The sequence below is a fragment of the Panthera onca genome, chromosome B2 (genome assembly GCF_046562875.1).
Source record: "Panthera onca isolate mPanOnc1 chromosome B2, mPanOnc1 haplotype 2, whole genome shotgun sequence".
In the NCBI taxonomy this organism is placed as follows: domain Eukaryota; kingdom Metazoa; phylum Chordata; class Mammalia; order Carnivora; family Felidae; genus Panthera; species Panthera onca.
The window spans coordinates 141346257-141370569 of NC_138343.1; the positions used below are offsets into that span (position 1 = coordinate 141346257).

The 24313-nt window shown below is 44.8% G+C and overlaps 1 protein-coding gene across 3 annotated transcripts in view; it reads left to right on the plus strand.

Annotated features, from left to right (window-relative positions):
- The first annotated feature begins 720 nt into the window (after nt 1-720).
- The window catches only part of SNX9 (sorting nexin 9), a 125312-nt gene continuing 101719 nt past the window's right edge, over nt 721-24313 (plus strand). For 2 of the 3 annotated variants that reach the window (XM_078447511.1, XM_078447512.1), the window contains exon 1: nt 721-846. In XM_078447511.1, coding sequence (XP_078303637.1) covers nt 835-846 — 12 coding nt within the window. In that variant the 5' untranslated portion in view covers nt 721-834. Of the gene's footprint in view, nt 847-19499; nt 19524-24313 lie in introns of those variants that run through there. The other variant, XM_060616998.1, reaches the window with a different exon arrangement.

Here is a 24313-nt window from a genome sequence, read left to right on the forward strand (position 1 = left end):
CTTGGCTGCTTTCCCGTTTGGGTCACTACTTGACATGAGTGACTCCATCTTGCTCCCTCCCCAGGGCCAGTGGGACCGGGAAGCCATTGCCTCCCTCCGCCCTGGCTTTTTAGTACTTATTTTACGCAGCCAAGAGCACAACCGGCTCCACATCACTCCCCAGCGGAGCAGAGATCCCCGTGGGTGACTCTGGCCCTGCCAGGAGGGCGTGGAGTGCATCGGGTGCACCGGCCACAAGAAACTTCGGACGCAGCCTACGGCGCCGCCGGTCCTGCGGGAGGCAGTCGGACCGGTCCTCCAGGCAGGGGGACCCAAGCGAATCCTCACACCCCTTGAAGTTTTCCCGCGGGCAGCCACGCGGGGAGCCGACCCAGGCCCGGCCGCTTCTCGGGACGCGGCCGGCGCTGGAACAAAGGGCGCCCGGCGCAGGAGGCGGCGGCGGCGGCGGCGGCGGCGGCGGCGGCGGCGCGGGCCGGGCGGAGGCTCGGGGCGGGGGCGGAAAGTGGGAGAGGAGGCCGGGCCGGCCGAGGGCACCGGGCGCGCTTCCGCCGGCCGCGCCGCGCACGCCGCGGTAAATGGGAGGCTCGGCCGGCAGGGGCGGGGGCCGCGCAGCCGGGGAGTTTCAGGAACTGGAGGAGCGGGCGGCGGCCGGAGTCGCCGAGCGCCCAGCGGCGGGGCCTGAGCGCCGAGACTCGGGGCCGAGGCGGAGCCGCCGCCGCCGCCGCAGCGCCGGGGCCCAGCCGTAGCCGCCGCCGCCCTCGCCCGCCCGCCTCGGGCCGACAGCCGCGGCGCCGGAGAGGAGCCGGCCGTCCCGGGCCGGGGGAGCCGCCCGCCATGGCCACCAAGGTGAGGGGCGCGCGGCGCAGGCCCGGCCGGCCGGCCGCTGGGGCCCGCGGCGGCGCGGGGGAGGGTCGGGGCCGGGGGCGCGGGCGGCGGCGGCGGTGGCGGCGGCTGCGGCGCGGCCCAGTCACGCGGGGCGCGGACGTTCGGGGGCTCGGCGCGCGGCGCGGGAGGGTCGCGGGGCGGGACCCCGGACGCCAGCGGCGGCGTCTGCAAAGTTTGCGCCTGAGCGTGGGCTGCGGCCGGGCCGGAGGGAGGGAAAGTTCCCTCAGCCCCGGAGCTCGTTCGGGGCAGCCGCCCGGCCGCCGGGATACCCCGGTCCTGCCCCGAGTGGCGTCCTCTGCCCGCCGCCGCCGCCGCCGCCGCCGCGAGAAGCGCCCCTCCCTCCGCCGGAGGGTGGGACCCCAGCGGCGCGGGCCGGTTTTGGGGGACCCGAGCCCCGGCGGACGGGACTGGACATTTCAAATGACGGCCCGCGAGCCAGTGCTGTCGCGGAGGGAACCCGCACACCGAACGCCCCGCGCCTCCACTTCCTTCGTTTTTCTTGTTGTTGTTTTTTCCTTTTGTTTTGCTACCTTTTCAGTTTGAATGGTATTTCCAGCGTGAATAAAATACGAAGAGGGAAATGACTGTGCTTTCAGTAACGAGTTTGCTTGAAAAAAAAAAAAAAAAAAAAAAAAAAAAAGGCCCAGGCCCCAATTACGTGGTGGAACTTTAGCTCGATCTTGGTAATTGGCCAAGCGTAGTGGTTTGCTTATTTCAGGGTATTGTTCGTGGAATTAGCGGTCACCCTTTGCTACCTGAGTGTGTCGAAGCCACCCTCCCCCCGCCCCCTTTCTGGGGCGTTTTCTTTAGCTCTTCATGCAAAGTAGTAGCTGGGAAAGTCACAGCCGCTGAATAGGGCACTACTGGTAGGAGACCCCTCCTAGAGCTAGTGATGTGGTTTGAGGAATGGCTTGACTTTTGCAAATAGTTTTCGTGATGTCACTTTTATACAGCATCAGCACCCTCTTCCATATTCATGTTTGAAATCTCCGAGCTTCTTTTGGGTTGGCGAAAACCTTAATTTTTTGTTGTTGTTGGGTTTTTGTTTTGGATTCCAGGATAAATTAGGAAAGGATAAAAATTTTGAAATCCCTTAGAAAGATCAGATTGTCTGATGTCACTTCAGTCTGTTACATTTTGTGCTCTGACACTATGGGCAGTGTTTATTTAAAAAAGAAAAAAAGATTCTCCTCCGGGGAACCTGTTGTGTGCTGTTACTGAAATAATTACCTGCTTGTTAATACATTATTGGCTGCACTCTTCCTTGGTTTTATTAGATGTCTTAGAACTTGCTACCTTTTTAACGTATGTAATTTTGTGTTGATCTCTTTAAAAACAAAGCTCAAGCCAAGGATTTCTAAGGAGATTTGATTTTGAGGTTTGTTGCCAGCCATTCCAGAAATCACCAATTACCGGACCTATTTTGCATTCATCTTGCAACCCGAAAAGCTGTTTGTGGTAGATTGTGTTCAGTGGTGGTCAGTGTTGTGGTATTTTGCACTCTGATCTGCTGATGCGTGTTACCCGTACCCCTCCTTCCAGTGGGACCCAGGTAATGAAACTGGTTTGATAAAACTGAACTGAGTTTTTTTGTAAAGTGAAAAAGGACAGTGGTTCTTGTAGTAAGCTTGACTTGCACGTGTCCTCACTAAACCAAGCCATAAAGCATGTGTAAGCACTTCCTACTTTATCTCCACTACTGGAGGCGAATTCCCATGATTCCAAGTCTGTCTGTCCTGCACCTTTCTAATCACTGTTCCACATGGCATTCGGCACCATGCTTACGTGATGACAAGCCACTTCCATTCTCAAAAAGAAAGGAGGAGCGAAGAAGCACTTGTTAAAAGGGGACCCTACCCCAGTTCTCTGGTTTTGCTACTTCCTAATGATTCTTGTGTCAAACCAGGGTCATTTTTTCATTGTTGCCAGAGAGGAAAGTTGTCCTTGGTTTCCTCTCGCCCCTGCAGCCACACCCCTGCCTTTGCAGACATCTGAGTCGTTTGGGGTTTTTCCTTCCCTTTCTTTAATTGGGTAGGTGGTGAGAATGTAGCTTGCTAAGTAATGACTTCTAACTTTTTAGGGAATCGGAGACTCACGGGGCGCTCAGGCTCTTGCTAGAAGCCTTAAGTAATGACAAACACGACATCTGGGTGTGTGAGGTGGTGTTGCGTTTTCCTTTGAGTTTACCAGAGAATGGCTTTAGTTGTCTGCAAATATAATTTTCTTTTGTATTCTTCTTACGTGTTTTTTTCCCAAGATGCAGTTATCTCTGAACTGTCGTGATTTTTTTTTTAAAACAAAATCCACTGGTATGTTCCCAATAGAAAGAAATTCTCTTTTAGAAGAAAAACTTTAATGGGGCAGTTCTTCACTGCCAAAGAAAGTTAGTCAGTAACTGCATATTAGAAAGAGATTATCTTCTCTGTTTCTAATCGCTACACAGGAGGATGCTGAATTCAGTTGTTAAGTAAGTACATTATTCTGAGTCCAGTCTTATCTCACTTAACGAATACAGTGAAGGGCTAATATGTGTGTTTAAGCCTTGGCTTCTACTAGAAACCTCAGAGGGTTGTATTTTATCACAGTCATATGGTGGATTTAGGAGTAAAATAAGTCGTATATATCAAGTCATGAGAAAGAAATTTTTTCTTTTTTTGCCCATATGTGTCAAAAGAAGCATGAAAATAGTTGATGGAAGTTGATCCGCAGCCTTATAACACGGTCATTTCCGTGTCAGAGTTAACCTTTGGTAACTAATTTGGTTCCTTTTGTGCTTACATAATCACTTTTAAGAGTAATCATTATAACAAGATTCTGAGAGTCCCTGAGGATTCCCACCCCCAACTTTCTAGCTCCAATATTTAAAGTTAAACATTTGTGTTCGTGCTTACCTGGTTGAATTAAGTGGGTGCGAAGTGTTGAAAATACTGGTGGGAAATGAGTGAATTGCTCAGGACTGTTCCATGATATACATTAGTGAGAATAGCAGAAAACATACTTTGTAATGTCTCCTGAGCAAAAACCTCTTTGAGTGGAAGAATAGAAACATCTTCCTAATAGAGCTTTAAGGATTCAAGTTGGTTTTGATTATTTTTAAAAACTGTACAGAAAATGCTGACTATTCAATTTTGTGTACGTAATTTTTTAAGGGTCTTACTAAATAGAATATCTGGGTAGTATTTGTGTAGTCAAAAATTCTGACAGTAAAAAGGTCAACCACTTTTTTATTAAGGAAGGAATAGATGAGGAAGCATAAAATTTTTGCAGAGTTTTCTGTTGCACCATTTCTATATTGACTATATGAAAATTAATAGTTTTCCTTTGCCCACCTAAACCTTTTTAATTTTGCCTGTGCTGTTCCTTTCTTTTCTGGAATGCTGTTCTCTGGCTTCTTCCCTCCAGGTACCTTTTTTTTTTTTTTTTTTTAAACACCTTCTGTCGTAGCTCAAAGCAATGCTTCCTCCAGAAAGCCTTTCCTGATCTCCCTGACCTCTGTTACAGGGTGACATTGTGCGTCTGGGCTGCCATTTTACCTGTGATTTTGTCTAGTGACCGTCTCCTGTAGGAAGCTCTCAGCCCCAGGAGGCTGGGTCTGTGTGTATTTCCTCACTTTGAATCCTCTGTGACTGGCACAGGCAAGGCTCTTGATAAACTGTTACTGCATGAATGAATGTTGAATTTTCTTGCTGTCCAGTTTGAAAGAGTAAAAGATATTCCAGTGACATAAGTGATGGCTGAAGAAAACTGTTTTCAGCAGTAAACTGTCTTTCTTGTTCACTGCATTTTAGTAAACTTTCCCTTTTTAAGTAGACATCCACAATGGACAATACACATCTACAGCGTAGGTACTAGCATGTGTTTGAAATCGAATAATTCAGTTTTATTGGTTCTTATGTTTTCAGGTGTTTGGAACAAACCTCATACTGCTGAGACTTTAACCCATAGTTGTTAGAAATGTGTCTGATTGCCAAAAGTATAGGGTGTTACCATTTACCTTTTTGTTAATGATTTCTAACTTAATTGCATTGTGACCAGGGATTCTGATTGCTAGTAATACCATACCTGAAAATTTGTTGAGGCTACCGTTGTATCTGTCCTGTAGTGTGTTTTCATAAATGAGCCATCTGTTCATGAAAAGAGTATGTATATCCGCTAATTGACGTATATATTTGTATTCTGTGTATGTCCATTAGATTGAATTTATTATACTGGTCACATGTGCATCCTTACAAAATCTGTTGTATCTGGCTGATCTGTTGTCTACTTGATGGAGATATTAAAATGCTGGATTTAAGAAATTTAAGAAGTTTAGGGGTGCCCTGGTGGTTCAGTCTGTTAAGTGTCAGACTTGTGCTCAGGTCACGATCTCACAGTTGGTGAGTGAGTTCAAGCCCCGCATCAGGCTCTCTGCTATCAGCACAGAGCCTGCTTCAGATCCTCTTGACTCCCTCTCTCTCTCTGCCCCTCCCCTGCTTGCTCTCTCTCTAAGATAAATAAACATTTTTTTTTTAAGTTAAAAAAATTTTTTTTTAAGTTTAGAATTAGTATCCTCTTCCAGGTGCTTTGAACTTTTTTTATCCTTTTTAAATTTTTTTTTTCAACGTTTTTTATTTATTTTTGGGACAGAGAGAGACAGAGCATGAACGGGGGAGGGGCAGAGAGAGAGGGAGACACAGAATCTGAAACAGGCTCCAGGCTCCGAGCCATCAGCCCAGAGCCTGACGCGGGGCTCGAACTCACAGACCGCGAGATCGTGACCTGGCTGAAGTCGGACGCTTAACCGACTGCGCCACCCAGGTGCCCCAAACTCTTTTTATCCTTATGAAGGGACCCTCTTTATCTCTAGGAGTATGTTTTCTCATAAAGACAATTTTGTCTGAAGTTCATGTGGTTTCAGTAGCTTTCTTTTGGTAAATATTTGCCTGGTATATAAAAACCTATAGCTGAATTTTACCTTTTTATCTAGCCTGGTGATCTTTGTGGCTAGAGTTTTGTCTGTTTTTATTTGTGTTTGCTCACATGTTTGAATTTCTGGTTACCATCTCTGGACTGCCTGAGGATTTTTCCCCCCTTCCTCTTATTTTACTCCTCTTGACCTCAGTTTTTTGGAAGGTTTGTCCTATATGTCACTTTTTTTTTTTCCAGTGGTTATCATAAGCATGTATGTTACCATTTCTAAGTTAAAGTCTGAAGTTACTCAATATCATTGCCCTCCTTTTGAATTACAAAAAGGTCTTAAGATATATAACTCCAATCATGTCCCCCAATATAGTCAGCTACTGCCCAGTATTGTCATTCTTTTCCACCAAAAATTGGACATTATTTTTATTTCTACATAGTTAATGTTTATTTAGACTTAATCGAATTTTATTGTATCTTTGCTATTTCTGTTTACATTTCACTCCTTTCTGGGATAATTTTCCTTCTGTTTAAAATGAATTCTTTGGAATTCCCATTGCGGAAGATTTGTTGTTGGCAAATCATTTATGTGTGAAAATGTATTTTGCCCTGTGCTTGAAAGATAGGTTTCTTGGTTGACAGTTTAGCTCAGCATATTCGACGGTAGTATTCGCCTTTATTCTCTGGGCTTTCAGAGTTCCTTCTAAGAAGTGAGCGGTCTGATGTCCATTTAAGATGATCTGCCTGTTTAAGACCTTCCCTATATCATTAGTACATTGCAGTTCTAATGAGTACATATCATCAGTACGTTGCAGTTTTACCTTAGTGTGCCCATGTGTGAATTGTATATACACAGCTTGAACTTTGCCGGGGGTGTCGGGTCCGAGGATGGGAATTTCAGTAGATCTAGAACAATGCAGTTCAGTAGAACTTTCTAGGATGATGGAAATGTTCTACATCCGTGCAGTCCTGTATGGTAGCCACCTGCCACATGTGACTAACGAGAATCTGAAATGTGGTTAGTGCGATTGAGGAACTGTGTTTTAAATTTTAATTTACATAGGCTCATGTGGCTAATGGCTGCATAGTGGGGAGAGCAGTTGCAGAGAATTCCCAGAGATGGTTATTTCATGAATGTTCCCTCTTCCCCATTTTCTCTTTCTGGAGCTCTAATTAGCACGAAAAGGTCCAGCACATCTCTAACTTCTTTACTTTCCACCTGCCGTGTTTTCTTTGTGCTGCATTCTGGATAATTTCTTTGGCTCTCACCTGCAGTTCACTACTTTTTCTTTCTTTGGGCGTAATCAACTCTTTTATCCATCGCTTTTATTTCAATTATATTCTGTTTTTAGAAATTACATTTGATTCCATGGGGCGCCTGGGTGGCTCAGTCGGTTAAGCGTCCATCTTCAGCTCAGGTGATCTTGCGGTTCGTGAGTTTGAGCCCCGCGTCAGGCTCTGTGCTGACAGCTCAGAGCCTGGAGCCTGTTTCGGATTCTGTGGCTTCCCTTCTCTATCTGCCCCTCTCTGGCTTACGCTCTCTCTCTCTGTCTCAAAAATAAATAAATAAATAAATAAAAATTATATTTGGTTCTATTTCAAGTCTGCTTGGTCATTCTTAATAGTCTCATTCTTAGCTCATTTTTAAGCTTCTGTTCAGCATATTAAACATTTATAGTTTGTGTCTGTTCTGGTATCTGAAGTCTAATCATCCATCTGGTTCTGCTCACTCTTACTCATGGTGCCTTGTTTTCTTGTGTGTGTGTGTGTTTCTGTGATTTGCTCATTTTCCTTGGAATTTCATCTGAGGGAATTTTAATGCCCGGATCGAAGTTACAAGGTCTTCCAGAGAGAATTTGTCTTTGCTTATGCCGGTCTCCCAGGGACACTGCATTCTTGTGGTCACTCTAACTTTCTCACTCCTGGTTCAGTGCTTCCAGCCATACTGGTGGCAAAAATACAGACCTCAGATGTCTGGGGAGATTTCCCTTACTCCTGTACTCCAGGCCTATGAAAAAAACAGGTTTCCTTGCTGCCCGCTTTTGAACAATAGGTTCTCTCTTTGGCCTTTATATTGAAGTCCTTTTGGGGTCGCAGTGTCTAGCTCAATACAGGAGTCTTTCTCTCCTACCTCCCCCGGTGTAGCCTTCAGCACACAGACTCGAACTCGGAGTCTCCAGGGTCTCAAACTCAGGGTTTGGAGGAGACGCCTAGAGTGGAATGGTGGCTCAGCACATATTTTTCTCCAAGGAGAGAAAGCACTCCCTTCCTGTGTGACCTCTCTAGAGCCTTTCCTTTTGTGCTGACTCAGTGGTGTGTTTTCAGAGGTGTTTATTTATGTGTGTGCTCGTCTTTTCCTTTTAATATTTTATTCAGCACTTAAGTGCTTCAGCCTGCGGGCGGTTCGGGGTGGTGGCTTGCCCTGTGTGCCGGAATAAAATCCGAGTCAGGGCATCTTTATAACAGACTGTAAAGTGAAGGAAGGGAACGTGCGCACGCACAGCGTTAACCTCTTCTTTGGAGGGAAAAAAGGTGAAAAAGCAAAGTAGTTAAGCATTTTAGTAGAAACCAAACCTTAAGCTATCAAAACAACAGACTGTGGCCATATTTCACTTTCCAATTGGGGTGTCTTTTCTTCCCCACCCCCCTTGTTGACTGTTCAAAGCACATGGTAGATTTAGCCCTTCTTATTCATTTTTAGATATTGTAACTGCAGTGCTTGAGGGTGTTATTCAGTATGACTCAATTCTTCTAAGCTATTTTTAGTCTCTGAAAATGGAGTCATATAGTGTCGTTACCTGTAGAGGCAGGATGCAAAATCACCTGTTAGTGGCTGTTTGCGTCAAAGAGACATATAAACTTTAGGGTTAAGGAGGGTGATAAATGCACCTTTATCCTGGGAGCCGATACCCTTCATCATTCACTGACTCCTTCATTTGAACTCCAAAGGATCTCAGAGCCAGGTCCTTCCGCTGCACTTGGGATGTCAGCATGAAAGGCCTCATCCGCGCTCTCAAAGAGCCTTTACCAAAGTCGTAGCCCCTGGATTGCAGGCTTTCTTCCGGGCACAGTGGGGGCTCCTTCCTGATGCAGTTTTTCAAGTCCGCAAGGCTTGCTAAGGAGCGGAAGTCTTGAAATGTCTATTTTTTTTTCTTTAATTCATCGAGTGAATTTTTGCCCTTATTCAATTACATCAGTCAGTTTTAAGATACTTCTGGAACACATTTGACAGTCTGGAAGTCCAGACTGCCTTGTAGGATCCCAAATGTCCAGTTCAGCAGGTACTTCAGTAGTGTCTGTGTACCCTTTTTACACTGGAAGTAAGAATGAGATTTGGATCCTTGCCTAAGAGAGTTGACAGTCAGAAATTAATGAGCTGTGTGAAATGTACCAGTTAAATGTCAGTTTAAATATATTTTCTAATGCGGATTCAGGAAAGAGGGCTTGAAAATGTAGATACGGGTGTGAATACTATTTGTCTATCTCATGGTGGTTGCACTCAGGAACTTCTCTTTCATCTTTCAGCCTGTTTTGAATTCTCAAGATTTTGAGTAGTGAATATTTGTTGCTTTTGTAATGAGGAGGAAAACAAGTTCTTTTTTTCTTTTTCTTTTCCATTTAAAAGCTTATTGTCATTAATTGGGCCCTGAAAGCAGATTCCCAAACTTACCTACCTTCTCTTAATTTGCTTTGAAGTATATAGTAAGATGAAAAAAGTGTTGTTGTTTTTTTAACGTTTATTTATCTCTGAGACAGAGAGAGAGACAGACCATGAACGGGGGAGGAGCAGAGAGAGAGGGAGACACAGAATCGGAAGCAGGCTCCAGGCTCTGAGCCATCAGCCCAGAGCCCGACGTGGGGCTCGAACTCATGGACCGTGAGATTGCGAGATCGTGACCTGAGCTGAAGTCGGTCGCCCAACCGACTGAGCCACCCAGGCACCCCTGAAAAAAGTGTTTTTAATTAATGCTTATAAATAGTGGCACTTCAATAGAAAAATACTAATGCATGCAGGATTACAAATAGAAACTAAAAATTTTATTGTACTTCCTGAAGCACTATATTTTCTTCTGCCAAAGGAGAGAAAGTATGGTTTTTAATTTTCAAAAATAACTAAAAACTTACCAAAAAGCAGCACTGAAGTTCTTAACAATTGCTGCTTTATAGATAACTTTTGTACTTTTAACCAAAGCCTGCTGGTGCCCTTTCCCTCAGGAGCTTGAAGGAAGCAGAGCTCCCTAGCCTCCTGTGGGCTGGACTGGTTTTCTTCACTTCCTTACGTTCCCCACCTTCATAAGATTTTAGAGTCAAGAGTTGAATTTTAAGATTTTATAGCCTTTTCGTTGGTGTGTCAGACCTACTTTGTCTTGTGATTGTCCTTCCCAGTGAGTAAAGCACATTCAATGTCCTTGTAACCGCCTCCCCAGCCTAGAAAATCCAGTAGGTTTTAGATTACGGAGATCTGTAGTTACATTATATTGATTTGTCTTAATCAGTTAAAGCCAAGATGATACCAAAGAATATGGAGATTGTGTTTTAAAATTCTGATATTTAAAGCTGCTTCTAGTATTGACTGCTCTATCTGTAACATTCCCCTTTTTGATAAATAAAAATATCTCATGTCTGTTTCTGTAGTTTGTATTGTGAAAGTAATAGGTAGTTCTCTAAAATGCAAGTATTAATTATTTTTCCTCAAACTCCCCTCTTCTCTGCCTTATTAACAATCTGTGCTGTAAAGAGATTACGGCTGTGGCAATAAGCTTTCATCTAAGGGAGAAATTGGATTCTTACTGAAATATATGGATGTTTTATGAGCTATGATCGTGTTTTTGAGGTTTTAGGCACTAATGGCAGAGCTGTGGTACCCTGGCTGCATCACAGCCCCCACCCAGAGAGCTCGTTAAATCACAATTGCTGGGCTTCGCAGAGTTTCAGATTCAGGAGGTGGGGCCCAGAACATGCATTTCTGCCAGCTCCCAGGTGATGTTGATGCTGCTGGTTTGGCATGACACTTTGAGAACCACTGTGTGGAAGATGGAAAAAGAAGAATCAGAACCTGAGTTCTGTTCTTGGTTCATCCCTAAAATCCGTGGGCTGTAAAACGGGTGGGCCACACTAGTGCACCTGTGAGCAGTGAGTATGGTTTCTTGTTTCAAGGACTCTTCTGTCTAACTGGGTTCAGGTGATGCTGAAAATCAGATCAGTAGTCTCCAGTAAAGACTGTTTAGTTTCTTGTCAGCTTGTGGTTTTCAGTAACTTTTCAGTGTTGTGTTGATGGGTCATTTGTATTGTATGCAAATGGGTCTCTGTTAGTGTGGTGAGGTGGCTGTAGCTGGTTATTAACTTTTCCTGTTGCTTTTAGTTGGCTAAAAAACAGGCCATACAATTGTGTTTATCATTATAGTTCACAGTATTCAGCCTAGATTTATTTGCTTTGTATAGTATGTTCCTAACGTGGCTGTATAATGATGACAATTTTAATTCACTAGGAGGGGGGCGCCTGGGTGGCTCAGTCCGTTGGGCGTCCGACTTTGGCTCAGGTCGTGGTCTCGCGGTCCGTGGGTTTGAGCCCCACGTCGGGCTCTGTGTTGACAGCTTGGAGCCTGGAGCCTGCTTCGGATTCTGTGTCTCCCTCTCTCTCTGCCCCTCCCCCACTCATGCTCTGTCTCTGTCTCTCTCTGTCAAAAAAAAAATAAATGTTAAAAAAAAATGACTTTAATTCACTAGAGGGGAATACTATGTAAGAGAATCCTGTTTTTTTAATTATTTTATGATTCAGATAATCTATGATATTTGTGTAAATCTAGTTTTTTAAATCTTATTTGTGCAGTATGTACCTATTAATTTTGGTGAATTTGAATTTCATCAGATGCAACTTTTCTGTTTTCCTTTGAGCAACTATTCAGCTTTCCTTGGAAGACCCCTTAGAAGCCTTAAAAAAGTAAATTTTTCTTCAAGTATTTATTAAAGCCAAGAAAAGGCTGAGTATAAGCCCTGAACTAGAAGAATCTACCCTTGAATAATTGCATTGATTGGTCTGGGACTCCTGCATGAAAGGCAAGGGTGTGCTTTGGAAAATGGCTTTGTGAGTGAGAGGCTGGCTGTGCTCCTATAATGTGCCTGTGCCATTCCTCAGAATTAGCACGTGTCTGAATAAGAATGGTACAGAGAGGGGCACCTGGGTGGCTCAGTCAGCTAGGCGTCTGACTTCAGCTCAGGCCATGATCTCGCGGTTTGTGAGTTTGAGCCCCACATCGGGCTCTGTGCTGACAGCTCGGAGCCTGGAGCCTGCTTCAGATTCTGTCTCCCTCTCTCTCTGCCCCTCCCCGCCTCATGCTCTGTCTCTCAAGAATAAATGTTTAAAAAAGATTAAAAAAAAAAAAAGAATGGTACAGACTGATACTTGTTTAAAATTTTTTTTTTAAGTTTATTTATTTATTTTGAGAGACAGAGACAGCACGAGGTGGGGAGGCGAGGGATGGCGGAAATCCCAAGCAGGCTCCATGCTGCCAGCACAGAGCCAGACACAGGGCTTGAACTCTTGAAACCCTGAGATCATGTCCTGAGCCGAAACCAAATGTGGGACGCTTAACCAACTGAGCCATTCAGGCACACCCAGACAGGTATTTTAAAATCTTTGTTGGCATTTACACCAAAGTCTTTTTGTTGGATCCATAAACAATATATACTGTTAGTTACAGAAGGAATAAATTTAATTTTCCTGCTGTCTGTGGTTAACATTAGAATATTATTATACGTAAATACCGGGGATATTTATGGAAGATATTAAGTGTGCTACCAAAACTCAAGTGCATGGGTGTGTTTTTCATTCAACAGGCTTTGTTGAGAACTTGTAAATACTGTAGGTGCACAATGCATGTATATTCTTCCAGTGTCAAAGAATTTCTAGTCTAGTGGGCGAAAACACTTGAATCTCTTTAACTGAATGTTGTAGTTGCTGCTGTGGATGTAGATGCCGTGTACAGTTAGGGCACAGCGCTGGGAGTCAGAAGTGAGACGCTCATTTCTTCATTGACTTTCACTGGGCAGTTAAGAGTAAAAATGAACTTGTGCCAATAAAGAGACCGTAGTTTGAAAACTTCATGTAAAAATCAAAACTAGTTAAATACTCGGACATACATTAGTCAGAACACGGAGGAGGGTCGTTCCTCTACTCGAGGATATTAGGGAGTAATGTTAGATAAACGAAGACACATTCAGTTTGAGGTCTCTTTTAAAGACTTCTTTATTAGGGACTTGCCCCTGCAGGACAGAAAGTACGTTTCACAGAAAGCGGACATCTTCAGTCTCCCTGGTTGTGATCTAAAATTTTATCTGAGGCTGGCCGCACTAAGCCACTTTGAAGAACCCGGCTCTTTCTAAAACCCTGTGGTCGTGGACAGAGTCTTAAAATGGTTAAAACAGATCTCCTTTTGATTTCCAGGTTAGCAGTTTAGTTAAAACATTTGGAGTGTTTTATATGCCTGGTTTGCAACACCTCCAGTTTATTCTAGATTAGGGATTCCCCGCTGGTGAGCTTTCAGGGGATTTTTATTTATCTTTGGTCTTTAAATGAGCAAACATTGTTATAGACTGGGTGTCTTCTTCACATTTGTAATATGGTTTAAAAATATGTCAGCTGTGATATTAATAAAATATGGATCATTTAAAAATGTTAATGACTTTGGGGCGCCTGGATGGCTTAGTCAGTTAAGCATCCGACTTTGGCTCAGGTCATGACCTCCTTGCTCGTGAGTTCAAGCCCCAAGCCCCAAGCCCCGCGTCGGGCTCTGTGCTAACAGCTTAGAGCCTGGAGCCTGCTTTGGATTCTACGTCTTCCGCCACCCCTCCCCCCGCCTCATGCTCTGTCTCTGTCTCAAAGATAAATAAACATTTAAAAAATTTTTTAAAATGTTAATGACTTCATAGTACCTTTGTGGCATTGCGTATTAATAAATTGTGCTTTTGTGTAATTACTGTTGTTTGTGGGGTGATGTATGTATGTATGAATTAATTTTGGCGTTGTTGGGATCCCTCTATGATTCAAGATGACTTTTGTATAAAAGCCCATTTCCCTTAATCAGTATTTGCTTTACCTTAAGTTTCATCTTTAGAAGAGAGATTTTGTTGGGTTTTCTATTAGAGATGCAGTGAACAAATAAAGTCAGTTTTATGTGATTATGAAGTTTATGTGTTTCAGTGCAATAGTGGTATAGCCCAGAGATTGGGAGTCTGGGCTCAAATCCCAATCAAATCCAGCTACATAACTTTGGAAAGTTACTTAATGTTTCAGATCCCTCATCTGTAAAATACAAGTAATCATATGAACTCAAATGTGAATTCCATTGCACAGTCCAGGTGTGGAAAAAAATAGAACTTTATTTTTCATTAATAATTTACCACAATCGTGTCGATTCTACTGGGTAAGTGAAACTATCATCTGTGAGTTTGCAGACCTCCTTCTCTTGCCTCACGGCTGAATTGAGGGTGGAGATACCTTTGTAATGTCATTGCCTGGGGGGGACCCCATCCTGCCCTCCGGCCACCTCTCCCCACACTGGAACCATTCTGCTATTGCCACACTCTCATGGGACACGCATCTCTGCAAAGCTCAGACACTTTCTGTCCTAATGCAACATACAGCTGTTCGTACCCCTCCGGTCCATTTGCCGTTTCCCCGGGGCTCTGGCACTATGATGCGGTCTCCAGAACTCTCCATTGCGTCTACACTCTGTCCTGTACTTCTCCACCCCAGACCATCTTCCCCAGGCTTTGGAGGCAGAAGTGGCAAGGGTTCAACAGGTCTTGCCTTGTCTCTCCTGTGCAGTGTTTCTCACAGGTGTAGACCTAGAGTTCCCTCTGTTCTTAGGGCCTTTGGAACCCGCAGCTGGGAAGACTGTTGTGTTCCACTGTGTCCTGTCCCTCTGCTGAGGCAGTGACACTGCTGACTTGGGGGTGGGGAGGTGGGAGTAAAGACAAGGAAAACAAAAATCCCTAAGGATGAAAAAAATTATATTTTAAAGCTATTATCTCTACCAAATTATCTTAAGAATTAAGTGAAAATTCTTATAAAGGACTTACCAAGTGTCTGGCTTATTGCAAAGGATAGTTGTTATGGTTGAATGGTGTTATTCATATTATTGTGAAAGTAGAGTATAAACTAAGATCTGTTAGACCCCAGGATCTAGAGTCTACCTTAACTGTATTCAGGGAGCTGAAATAAGCTTTTCTAATTTCCAGTTACTTTTGTGGATGTGATCAGCTTTTCCATCTCCTTCATATTTATCTAAAACTTTGGATAAACTTCCCAGATTGGGGTGCCTGACAATTTGAGTTTGATTCTTTTTGCCGTTGCCTTGGTGAGCCTTGTTGAGCCTTGTTAATTCCGGTAAATTACCTTTCATACATCAAAACAAGATAATTCTGGTAAATTACCTGTCATCAAAAACAAGACCAAATGTTGGAGGCAGAAAGAAGTATGAATAAAATCACAGAGTACATTGGCGGGGCACCTGGGTGGCCCAGTCAGTCAACTCCGACTTCGGCTCGGGTCATGATCTCGCAGTTCATGAGTTCAAGCCCCGCGTCGAGTTCTGTGCTGACAGCTCGGAGCCTGGAGCCTGTTTCGGCTTCTGTGTCTCCCTCTCTCTCTGCCCTTCCCCCACTGACCCTCTGTCTCTCTCAAAAATAAACACTAAAAATAATTAAAAAAAAAAACAAACCAAGAAGTGCGTTGACATTGCTGGAAACCCTATGGTGGAACAGCACCACGTGCGTGGAGCAGCTCTGCTTGCTAAGTTCTTAGATGGCACATCTCATTGGATCCTCGCGGTAGTGGTTCTCCATGTCCCCCTGTTCCTTCAGTATATTGTTGAGCACCTACCATGGGCCAGAAACTGTTGGGAAACAGTAGGAATACAACCTTGAAATAATTCAAAATCCCTGCTGTCGTGAACCTTGCTGTCTAGGGGAGGAGATGACAACAAACAAGGTCAGCGAGGAGAAGGGATAAGGGAAGGAGGAAGCTCCGGCCGTGAAGAGGAGAACCTGCCCGTGAGCGCGTGCACACACAGCGTTAGACATGGCCGGGGAAGGAGACCCTCCAGCAAAGAACTGAAGGAAGGCGGGGAGCAGGCCACTGGGATCCTTGGGGCCCCAGCTCTGTTTCCCCCCCCGGAGTAGCACCCCGGGGGTCATCCTGGCAGCCGGAGCCGGGAAGAGCCGTGGGGGCCTGGTCGGGTCTGGGGCCTCATGGGTGATGATGAGGCCGGTGGCATTCATTCCCAGTGCGAGGTGAATCCCTGGCACGTTTTCAACAGACCTAAAACCGCTGGCTTTTTTTTTTTTTTTTTTCTTTTTCTTTTTGGAATCCAGCTGGCCTCTATTGGCCAAAGCTAACTGGGGAGTTAATGCTCTGTTCACTTTCTCTCTTCTTGAAACTTGATTGTATCTAATTAGAGTACCACTAGGAAAATTCTGTGTGACCTTTAAGCCAAAAAAGGAAAGAGCTCCAAAAGGACTGATAGATTATCCTTTTTTGAAAAAAAACTATATGTGTATTTTTATTTAAAATTTTTTTTAATGTTTCTGAGAGAGAGGCAGAGCATGAGTGGGGGAGGGGCAGGGAGAGAGGGGGAGACACAGAATCAGAAGCAGGCTCCAAGCTCTGAGCTGTCTGCCCAGAGCCGGACACGGGGCTCAAACTCACAAACCGTGAGATCATGGCCTGAGCTGAAGTCGGTCGCTCAACCTACCGAGCCACCCAGGCGCCCCCAAAAAAACTATATTTTTAAGAGGACACTTCTCATGGTCAGCACTGAGTAGTGTATGGAATTGTTGAATCCCTTTATTGTATACGTGACACTAATATAACACTGTACATGAGCTATACTGGCATTAAAAATAAATAAATTAGCCTTTTATATACAAAGACTGTCTCAGCCAAGTCAGTTGAAAATAGTTTTGTTTTTTTTTTTTTAATGTTTTTATTTACTTTTGAGAGAGACAGAGACAGAATGCAAGTGGGTTAGGGACAGAGAGAGAAGGAGACACAATCCTAAGCAGGCTCCAGGCTCCGAACTGTCAGCACAGAGCCCAAAGCGGTGCTCGAACCCACGAGCTGTGAGATCATGACCTGAGCCGAAGTTGGACGCTCAACCAACTGAGCCACTCAGGCGCCCCATAGTTGAAAATAGTTTTTAAATGAAATTTAAAAAATCTTAAGCACACTGGATTTTAGATTTTATCTGATAGGACTTTTCAGCTGTCTCCTGGTTGTACTGAAAGTAAATACATACACCTATCTGGCCACTTGCTTAGTTGGACTAAAAGATGGTTCGTTTGGCCGTCTTCTGTCCTCATCCTATTGACCTCACTGGTGTTCACCCAGACAGTAAGTGAAATATTGCCAGACCGGCAGGTTTTAGATACAAAAAATATTTATAACTAATGACAACCAACTACATTCCTCCTCTGACTGGAGTCACTACTTGCTAAAGCAGCAGACTTTCTGAGGCCTCAGCAGTTTTGAGAACAGTAGTGTAAGAAGGCAACAGGAACTCCGAGAATTGGGTCAGAATGTTCTCACAAGCGTAGAACAAGTGGCATCATCCTGGCTTAGGATTTTGAGATTCAATGAATCTTTATTCTTTTCCCGGTTCCATTAGTGATTTTGGGGGGGAAGGGAGGAGCGGTGTGCAATAGATTACTGAAATTTTATATTATTTGTCCTTTAAAACTCCATGTCTGTGAGTTTTAAAGATAATACCTTGGCATGACTCAGTATTTTTTTAACTTTTTATTTATAAAAATTCCAAACAAACACAGACGAAAGAATAGTACAGTGAACCCTCCCCCGCCCCCCATGCCCATTATCAGCCTCACCGGCTACCAGCTCCTGGCCCATTTTCTTCCCTCAGACTTTCCTCACCCATTTCCCCCTTCCTTCATTATTTTGAAGCAAATTCCAGACCTATTCTTTCATGGTAAATATTTTAGTATATCCCTCCCAAAGTAAGACTTTTTAAAAACCCATAACAGGGGTGCCTGGGTAGCTCAGTTGGTTGAGCATCTGACTCTCGATATCGGCTCAGGTCGTGATCCCTGGGTCATGGGATCGGGCTGCACGCTTAATGTGGAGGCTGCTTGAGATTCTTTCCCCCTCTGTCCCACTCCCCCACTCATGCGCGCTCTCTCTCTGTATCTAAAACATAAATAAATAATAAATAAATAAATAAATAAAAACATAACAATTATTCCTATCATTTAAAATTCGAGAATAAATCCTTAATATCTTGAAATATCCAGTCTGATGGTGTACAGTGTTGTAAACATTCATAAATTAATAATTTGCTCTATTTACATGGCTTGATACGCATTCAGATAAAGACCATGCCATCTAGCTTAGCTAGATGCTTAGGTGATAGTTAAAATGATTATTGATTGGCATTTGTATGAATCTGCCAGTGTTAAGACAAATTTTGTCATAAGTAGTGTGTGCATAGCTAGCACACCACAGGCTTTAGAATATATATGTGTGTTGCTCTTCTCGTGTTGACTCACTGCCCTTAACAGAATCCTCGGCAGACAAGGCCTTTCCGAAGCCTTTCTGCCCGGTTCGGGTGGTGCCAGCAATGGGAAGATGCTTTGCATTAGGGAAGAATGGGGTTATAGAGGCATTTATTACATCAGAGTGACCTCCAAGTGATGGTTAAAAAGTTGATGAAGAATGAAAAGAAAATACCATCATGTTTTAATGTAGGAATACATAAATCTACATTTCCTTACCAATCCTTTGATAGAAAACCAAGGTCTGATTGGAGTTCTAAGTGATCCATCTTGTGTAATCTCAGAATGCATTGCCTAGGATTTCCATTTTTAGTTTCTTTTAAAGAGCTTTTAAAGAATTTAAAAACAATTTCAAAGCATTGTGGATACAGAATTCTAGATTTTTAAAAATTATTTCCCATCTGTCCTGTTGCCTCAGCTGCATTAGTTTGACAGTAAAGTTTTTAGCAACTTAACTTTTTGTCACTGTTTCTCCATTCAACTGATTTTCCTAGAAACAATTACTCCTTTGTCACAGTCTTGTGTGAAAGGCAATAATAGTTCAGTTGCATGGCTACAGCCATAAGTACAACTACATAAACGGGTTTCGGAACCATCTTGGTATGTATATGAGGGGGTAGCCTGCTAAATGCAAGAGTTCAGGATGCCACGCGTTTCACCCAGAGCCCAGACAGCGCCCGTAAATTAGGAAAGTTGACATAGAGGGTACAGGCTACGTGACACTCTCCTGTTAATGAGTCACACTGTTGAAATTTGTGGCTGGTTACCTGGGATTGCTTGGCTTGGACTGTGGTTCCCGCGGGCTCAGAGGAGAATTGACAGGAGATGATGAATTCAGTGTTTGTTCCTTAGTCTAGTACCTTGACCAGCTGCGTCCGGTAGGGCCATTATCATGATGTGAGTGATGAGAAGAGCTTTTGTGACATTTTCAGTGAAGATGGATTTTAGACGGTGACCTAAAAAATAACGAAATGTAGTTTACTAAAGTAATGTGGTGTCATTTTTTTCTATTTTACAGACGAGAATGGTATAGCTCTTGAAACTTAGAGATTTTACAAGTGTGGGGAACTTGAGAGTTTACAGTTTCTGCAGTAGCCTTTCCTTCCATCCTGGAAGTAGGGGTAGACTTAATCCTATGAAAAAAACCTCCTCTGCCAGTGGTGATGGACATGGTAAGCTTTCTTAGCATTTCAGCTTAGCCTGTGTTCTGTGTTTACTGGAATCCACAACCGAAGTGACTAGGGTATTAAAAAAAGGAAAGTCAAGCATTCTCTCTGTCCTTGAGGCCCTCCATAGTGTTATCAAACACAAAAATAAAAACCAGCTGCACGAGAGCATATTCAAGAGGAAAACGAAAGCTACAGACCACTCACTGAAGCTCGAAACGCCCTCTGCCTGGCTGCCTCTGTCTTGTGCCCTCCCTGCCGGCACCTGCCTACCGGCCCACTGTGCTGCTTCTGTTTTACTAGTGCATTCTCTTGATCACACCGTATCTTTTTCCCATTAGCCTTGGAGGACAGTGACTCTTCCTTGTTGGTGTTCGTCTCCTTGTAGAGTGATTTGTACTGGATATTCAGTAGATGAATTTTTGAGCAAGAACCAGGAGCCACCTGGGGGTGCTAGAAAGGCCAGGCTTTGCCATCAGAAAGCCCTGGGGTATAGTCCTGGCTTCAGCGCTCACTTTCTTGATCTTTGACCGCAGGCAGATGAATCACTCTGGGCTGTGATTCCTCATCTGTAATGATGCAGGCGTGTTAAACTTCTGATGTGCAGGAAAGTCTCAAAGAACATAAAAAATCATCCTCCCCTTGGCCCAAATATGAATTGTACCACCCCTGGGAGACCTTGGCCTAGGCTCCTCAGGCCTAGATCACTCGCTAGGGTAGACCCGGAGTTACCTTACCTGACTCACAAGAGGGAGGGTGAAACCTTAACCAGAAGCGGGGGGTGGGGGGCTGCATCCAGTATGGGGGGAAGAAGAGGGCACAGATGAGAAATAGAGTCACCGGGCGGGGGAGCGGTTGGTATTGTGGAGTGGGGGAGAGGCCTAGATTTTTAGATCGTGGAGGATCTTGAATGCCAGGGAATGAATTTGAAGTTGATCTTAGGTGATGGGGTACCGTTCGAACTTTTTGCTGTGAATGGTGCCTGTGTTATGAGGGGAACTTTGCAGTAGTGTGTACAGGCAGCTGGGTGAGAGGGAAGGTCATGGCAGGAAGATCAGCCCAGGGGCTCCAACGCGGCAAAGAACTGGGTAAAATGCCACTTTTTCCACTCGCTGGTCATTCGACCTCAGGACCTTAGCCTATGTGATCTTGTGAGCTGCTGTTTCTCCTGCGAAGCTAAGTCAACCGCCACCATGGGGCTATTTTGAAAGTTAAATCTGGGCATATGTAAAGTGCCTCACTGCTGGAGAGGCTTAGTCCATCCCCACTTGGCTTTCCCTCTTTGTTGCGCTGTTAATTTGCAGGAAGGACCAGTTGGGAGGGGAAAGAGAGGAAGCTGGCAGAGATCTGGTCAGAGGCACCTTTCGTGCCCCATAGACGGTGCCTCGTTGGGACCTGGCCAAGAAGCTTTACTGTCTTCTCCATCTCAGATGTTATGAATCCCGTATTTGTAAACTTTTTCTGTCTGTTGGTTGCTATTTAGTCTAACTGTCTTCATTTGGCCATGCATGATTCATTCTTCTGTTTTTGGCATACGAAACTTCAAGTTGGCCCTTCGAATTGTGTTTTATTTTGCTAACTTTGGCAGTCTTATTTTACTGCCTTACACTTGTGCTACAATAAAAACCAGGTCTAGTTTTGTGGTTTTATGTCAGCTGTGTGAATCTAGAAGACACATTATCCTAAAGAGGAACCACTGATAAAAATAAATCCTGGTTAGGAGTTCTGCCCTTCATCCACGTAGCGGTTTAAAGCAGACACCCACATTCCTCACGTAACTCAGTTGTATGTGTATTCATGTTGAAGGGAAAAGCATCATTTTGAGTAGTTTAATTTTAAAGATCTCTGTATTTCACTTTAAATCGTGTTCTTGAAATACTTAAAAAGGTTTTTTTGTTTTTTTCATTTAAGACAGGGGATACTCTTTGTTCAGACCTGTCAGAGAAATGGACAGCTTGGGTCTGTAACAAAGTGCTGTGTTTTAAAGCAAAGATCAGTAATTGTATGAGGATATGCTGCTACATACACATTGACTTCAGGGCACAGATCAGAGTTTACTGTTCCTCTCGTTCCTCATCCTCTCCTTCAACAGAATCCGCACCGACCTCCTTACAGTCTCTGTCAAGGGGAGCCATGCCCTCACCCACATACCGGTGAACAAAGGCACGCTTGTCATACGTCAGGTCAACCTTGTGGTCCGGGCGAGCCCAGGCACCCCAGCAATGGCTGGGGTGTTGCTCAACGTGCACGCAGCTCACTCTGCTTTGGCCAGGTCTCCACCAGGTACCGCAGGGGGAGGCGGGTAATTAATGCCGACTTTGAAGCCAGCGGGGCACCAGTCCACAAACAGGATGGTAGGCTTCCTCCTGACGGTGGCAGTGGCGGCATTGACATCTTTGGGAGCCGTGTTGCCACGGTACCCCGGGCAGGAAGCCATGGCGAGGGTCACATTTCACCATCTGGTTGGCTGGCTCAGAGCACGCGTCGGTGATCTCTCCTACAGAAAGCTGTTCAAGGCAGGCTTTCTCAGCAGAGGTGACAGGAGCATATGTGGCCGGAGCGAGAGGGGCGTGGCAGTAGGGTACGAGGTCGGCCTGGAATTCTGTCAGATCAACATTCGGGGCTGCATCGAATGTGAGGGAGGCGGTGAGGTCAAATCGTGTCCTCCATATCAGTTAGTGTAGGTTGGGTGTTCAGTTCCGAGGTTTCTATGACATGTCATAGATGGCCTCATTGTCAACCGTGAAGGCACAGAGTGTTCCAGGGTGATGTGGGTAGTGAGGATGGAGTTGGAGGGCTCAGCTACAGCCGTGGAAACCTGGGGCCTGGGTAAATGGAGAGCTCCAGCTTGGACTGCTTGCCATAATCAATAGATGTTGGAGGGGAGCAGGGAGGTGAACCCGGCAGCAACTTCCGCTCCCAAGTGGAAAACCAAGAGACCCTGAAGACCTGTGCACCGGTTGGCCAGTTTCCAGACTCGGCCCAAGACAAGGTCAATGATGATCTTGCCAACGGTGTAGCGCCCTCAGGCGTAGTTATTGGCAGCATCTCCCTTGCCTGCGAGGGGCTGCTCGATGGTGAAGGGCTGGCGGCGGGTGCCAGCGTGAGCCTCATCAGTGCCCATGGGTCCCAGGTCTGCGAACACCGGCCTGGGCACATGCTCGCCAGCACCCGTCTTGCTGAAGAAGGCATCGAAGGAGTCAGCTCCTCCCCCAATGGTCTTGTCACTGGGCATCTGGCCGTCAGGCCGGATGCCGTGTTTCAGGCAGCAGAGCTCCCAGCAGGCGTTGCCGATCCGGACACCAGCCTGGCCAGCAAGGATGGAGGTGCATTCACGCACGGCTGCCGAGCAGGTGGCGGAGAGGAAGAGGACAGGTTGTCGCGTCTCAGAGCACGACTCTTAGGCGGTCGGCGTAAGAGAAGCTGCCGGTGTAAAATATTTAACTTGAATTCTTTAAATAGGCCCAAAAGGACTTGCAGGTCATCTAGTCTAACCCTGTCATTTTTCGCGTTTGAAAGCTAAGGCCTAGAAAATAAATATTCAGTGTCTTTTACTTTATACAGTAATCATGGTTATGATAAGGACCCTGAGTCATTAGGAACAGGCTTTTTTTAAATGAGTCCTACTTTCAGGGTAGTCTTTTTGAAACCAGGAAAATATGTAATACAGAAGAAGGACCATGAGAGATGAATTATTAAAAAACTTCATCTCTTTTGGTTATGGAGCTTTCAGGACAGAGAAGGCGAGCAGGAGCTGCCGGGAGGGCATTGCTGAAAAGGACTGAGGCCACGTACAAACCATGCCGAGATTAGTAATTTCTTCCCTGGGCCCAGGAAGGAGCAGGGGAGCTGATGTAATATACCTAACATCTTCTGTTCTGGTTTTTAATAGGGCTTGATTCCTGTAATTTAGTTTTCAGTATATTTTATTCATAGGTTGTATAAATGATATTTCCTTTTGTCTCCTGAATGCTTGTTTTTTTTTTTTGTTTTTTTTTTTATCGAAGCGTCAGGGAAGTCATGCTAAAAATAAGGTGTTCATTTTTAAAACTCTTTTGTAAATGTTCCTTTGTATCATTTGACCTCTTGTTTATTCACACTTAGCACTTATGACCTAGCATTTCCCCAGGGCCTTTGCACTTGCTGTCCTTCCTGCCATACCTGGGCGTAGTCCTCCAGCCCTGTTCGTCACCAACTAGCTCCCTCATTCTTTAGGTCCCAAATGACCCCTTCTCAAAGTGCCTTTCCCCAAACACCTTAAAGTAGCCTGCACCAGCCTGTTACTCTATCACATCACCTAATTTCTCTCATTGTCCTTAGCACCAGCTGGAATTACCCTGTGTTGAGTGGCATCTCTTTCTGCTAACATACTCTGAGGGAGGGTAGACGTGTTGTTAGCTTTTCACCACTGTGTGGGCCTGGAACAGGGCGTGGCAGTAGGGACTGCCTGTTACATTTGATGACAAAATGAATGCATATCCGCCATCTAGCTTCAGCCTGGTTTCTAGCCATCAGCTTTAGTGACTCCATTGCATCCCAGGAGAATTGCCTCTGACGGCGTTGAGCAGAAAAAACTAGGATATTGGGGGGGGGGGGCAGGCAATTCTCTCCCAAAATTACGGTAGAGTTTAAGAAAGTACAATTAAGAAACGTTTGGGATAAATGTTGACATTTTGCAAAGAAATGTTTAGCTTATAAACTCAAGAGATTTATGATTGCCTGTTAAAATATTGGCTTTTGGTTCTTTTAGCTGGGACAACAAACCTGGACTAGTGAAGTTTTTCATCTCCAGAACA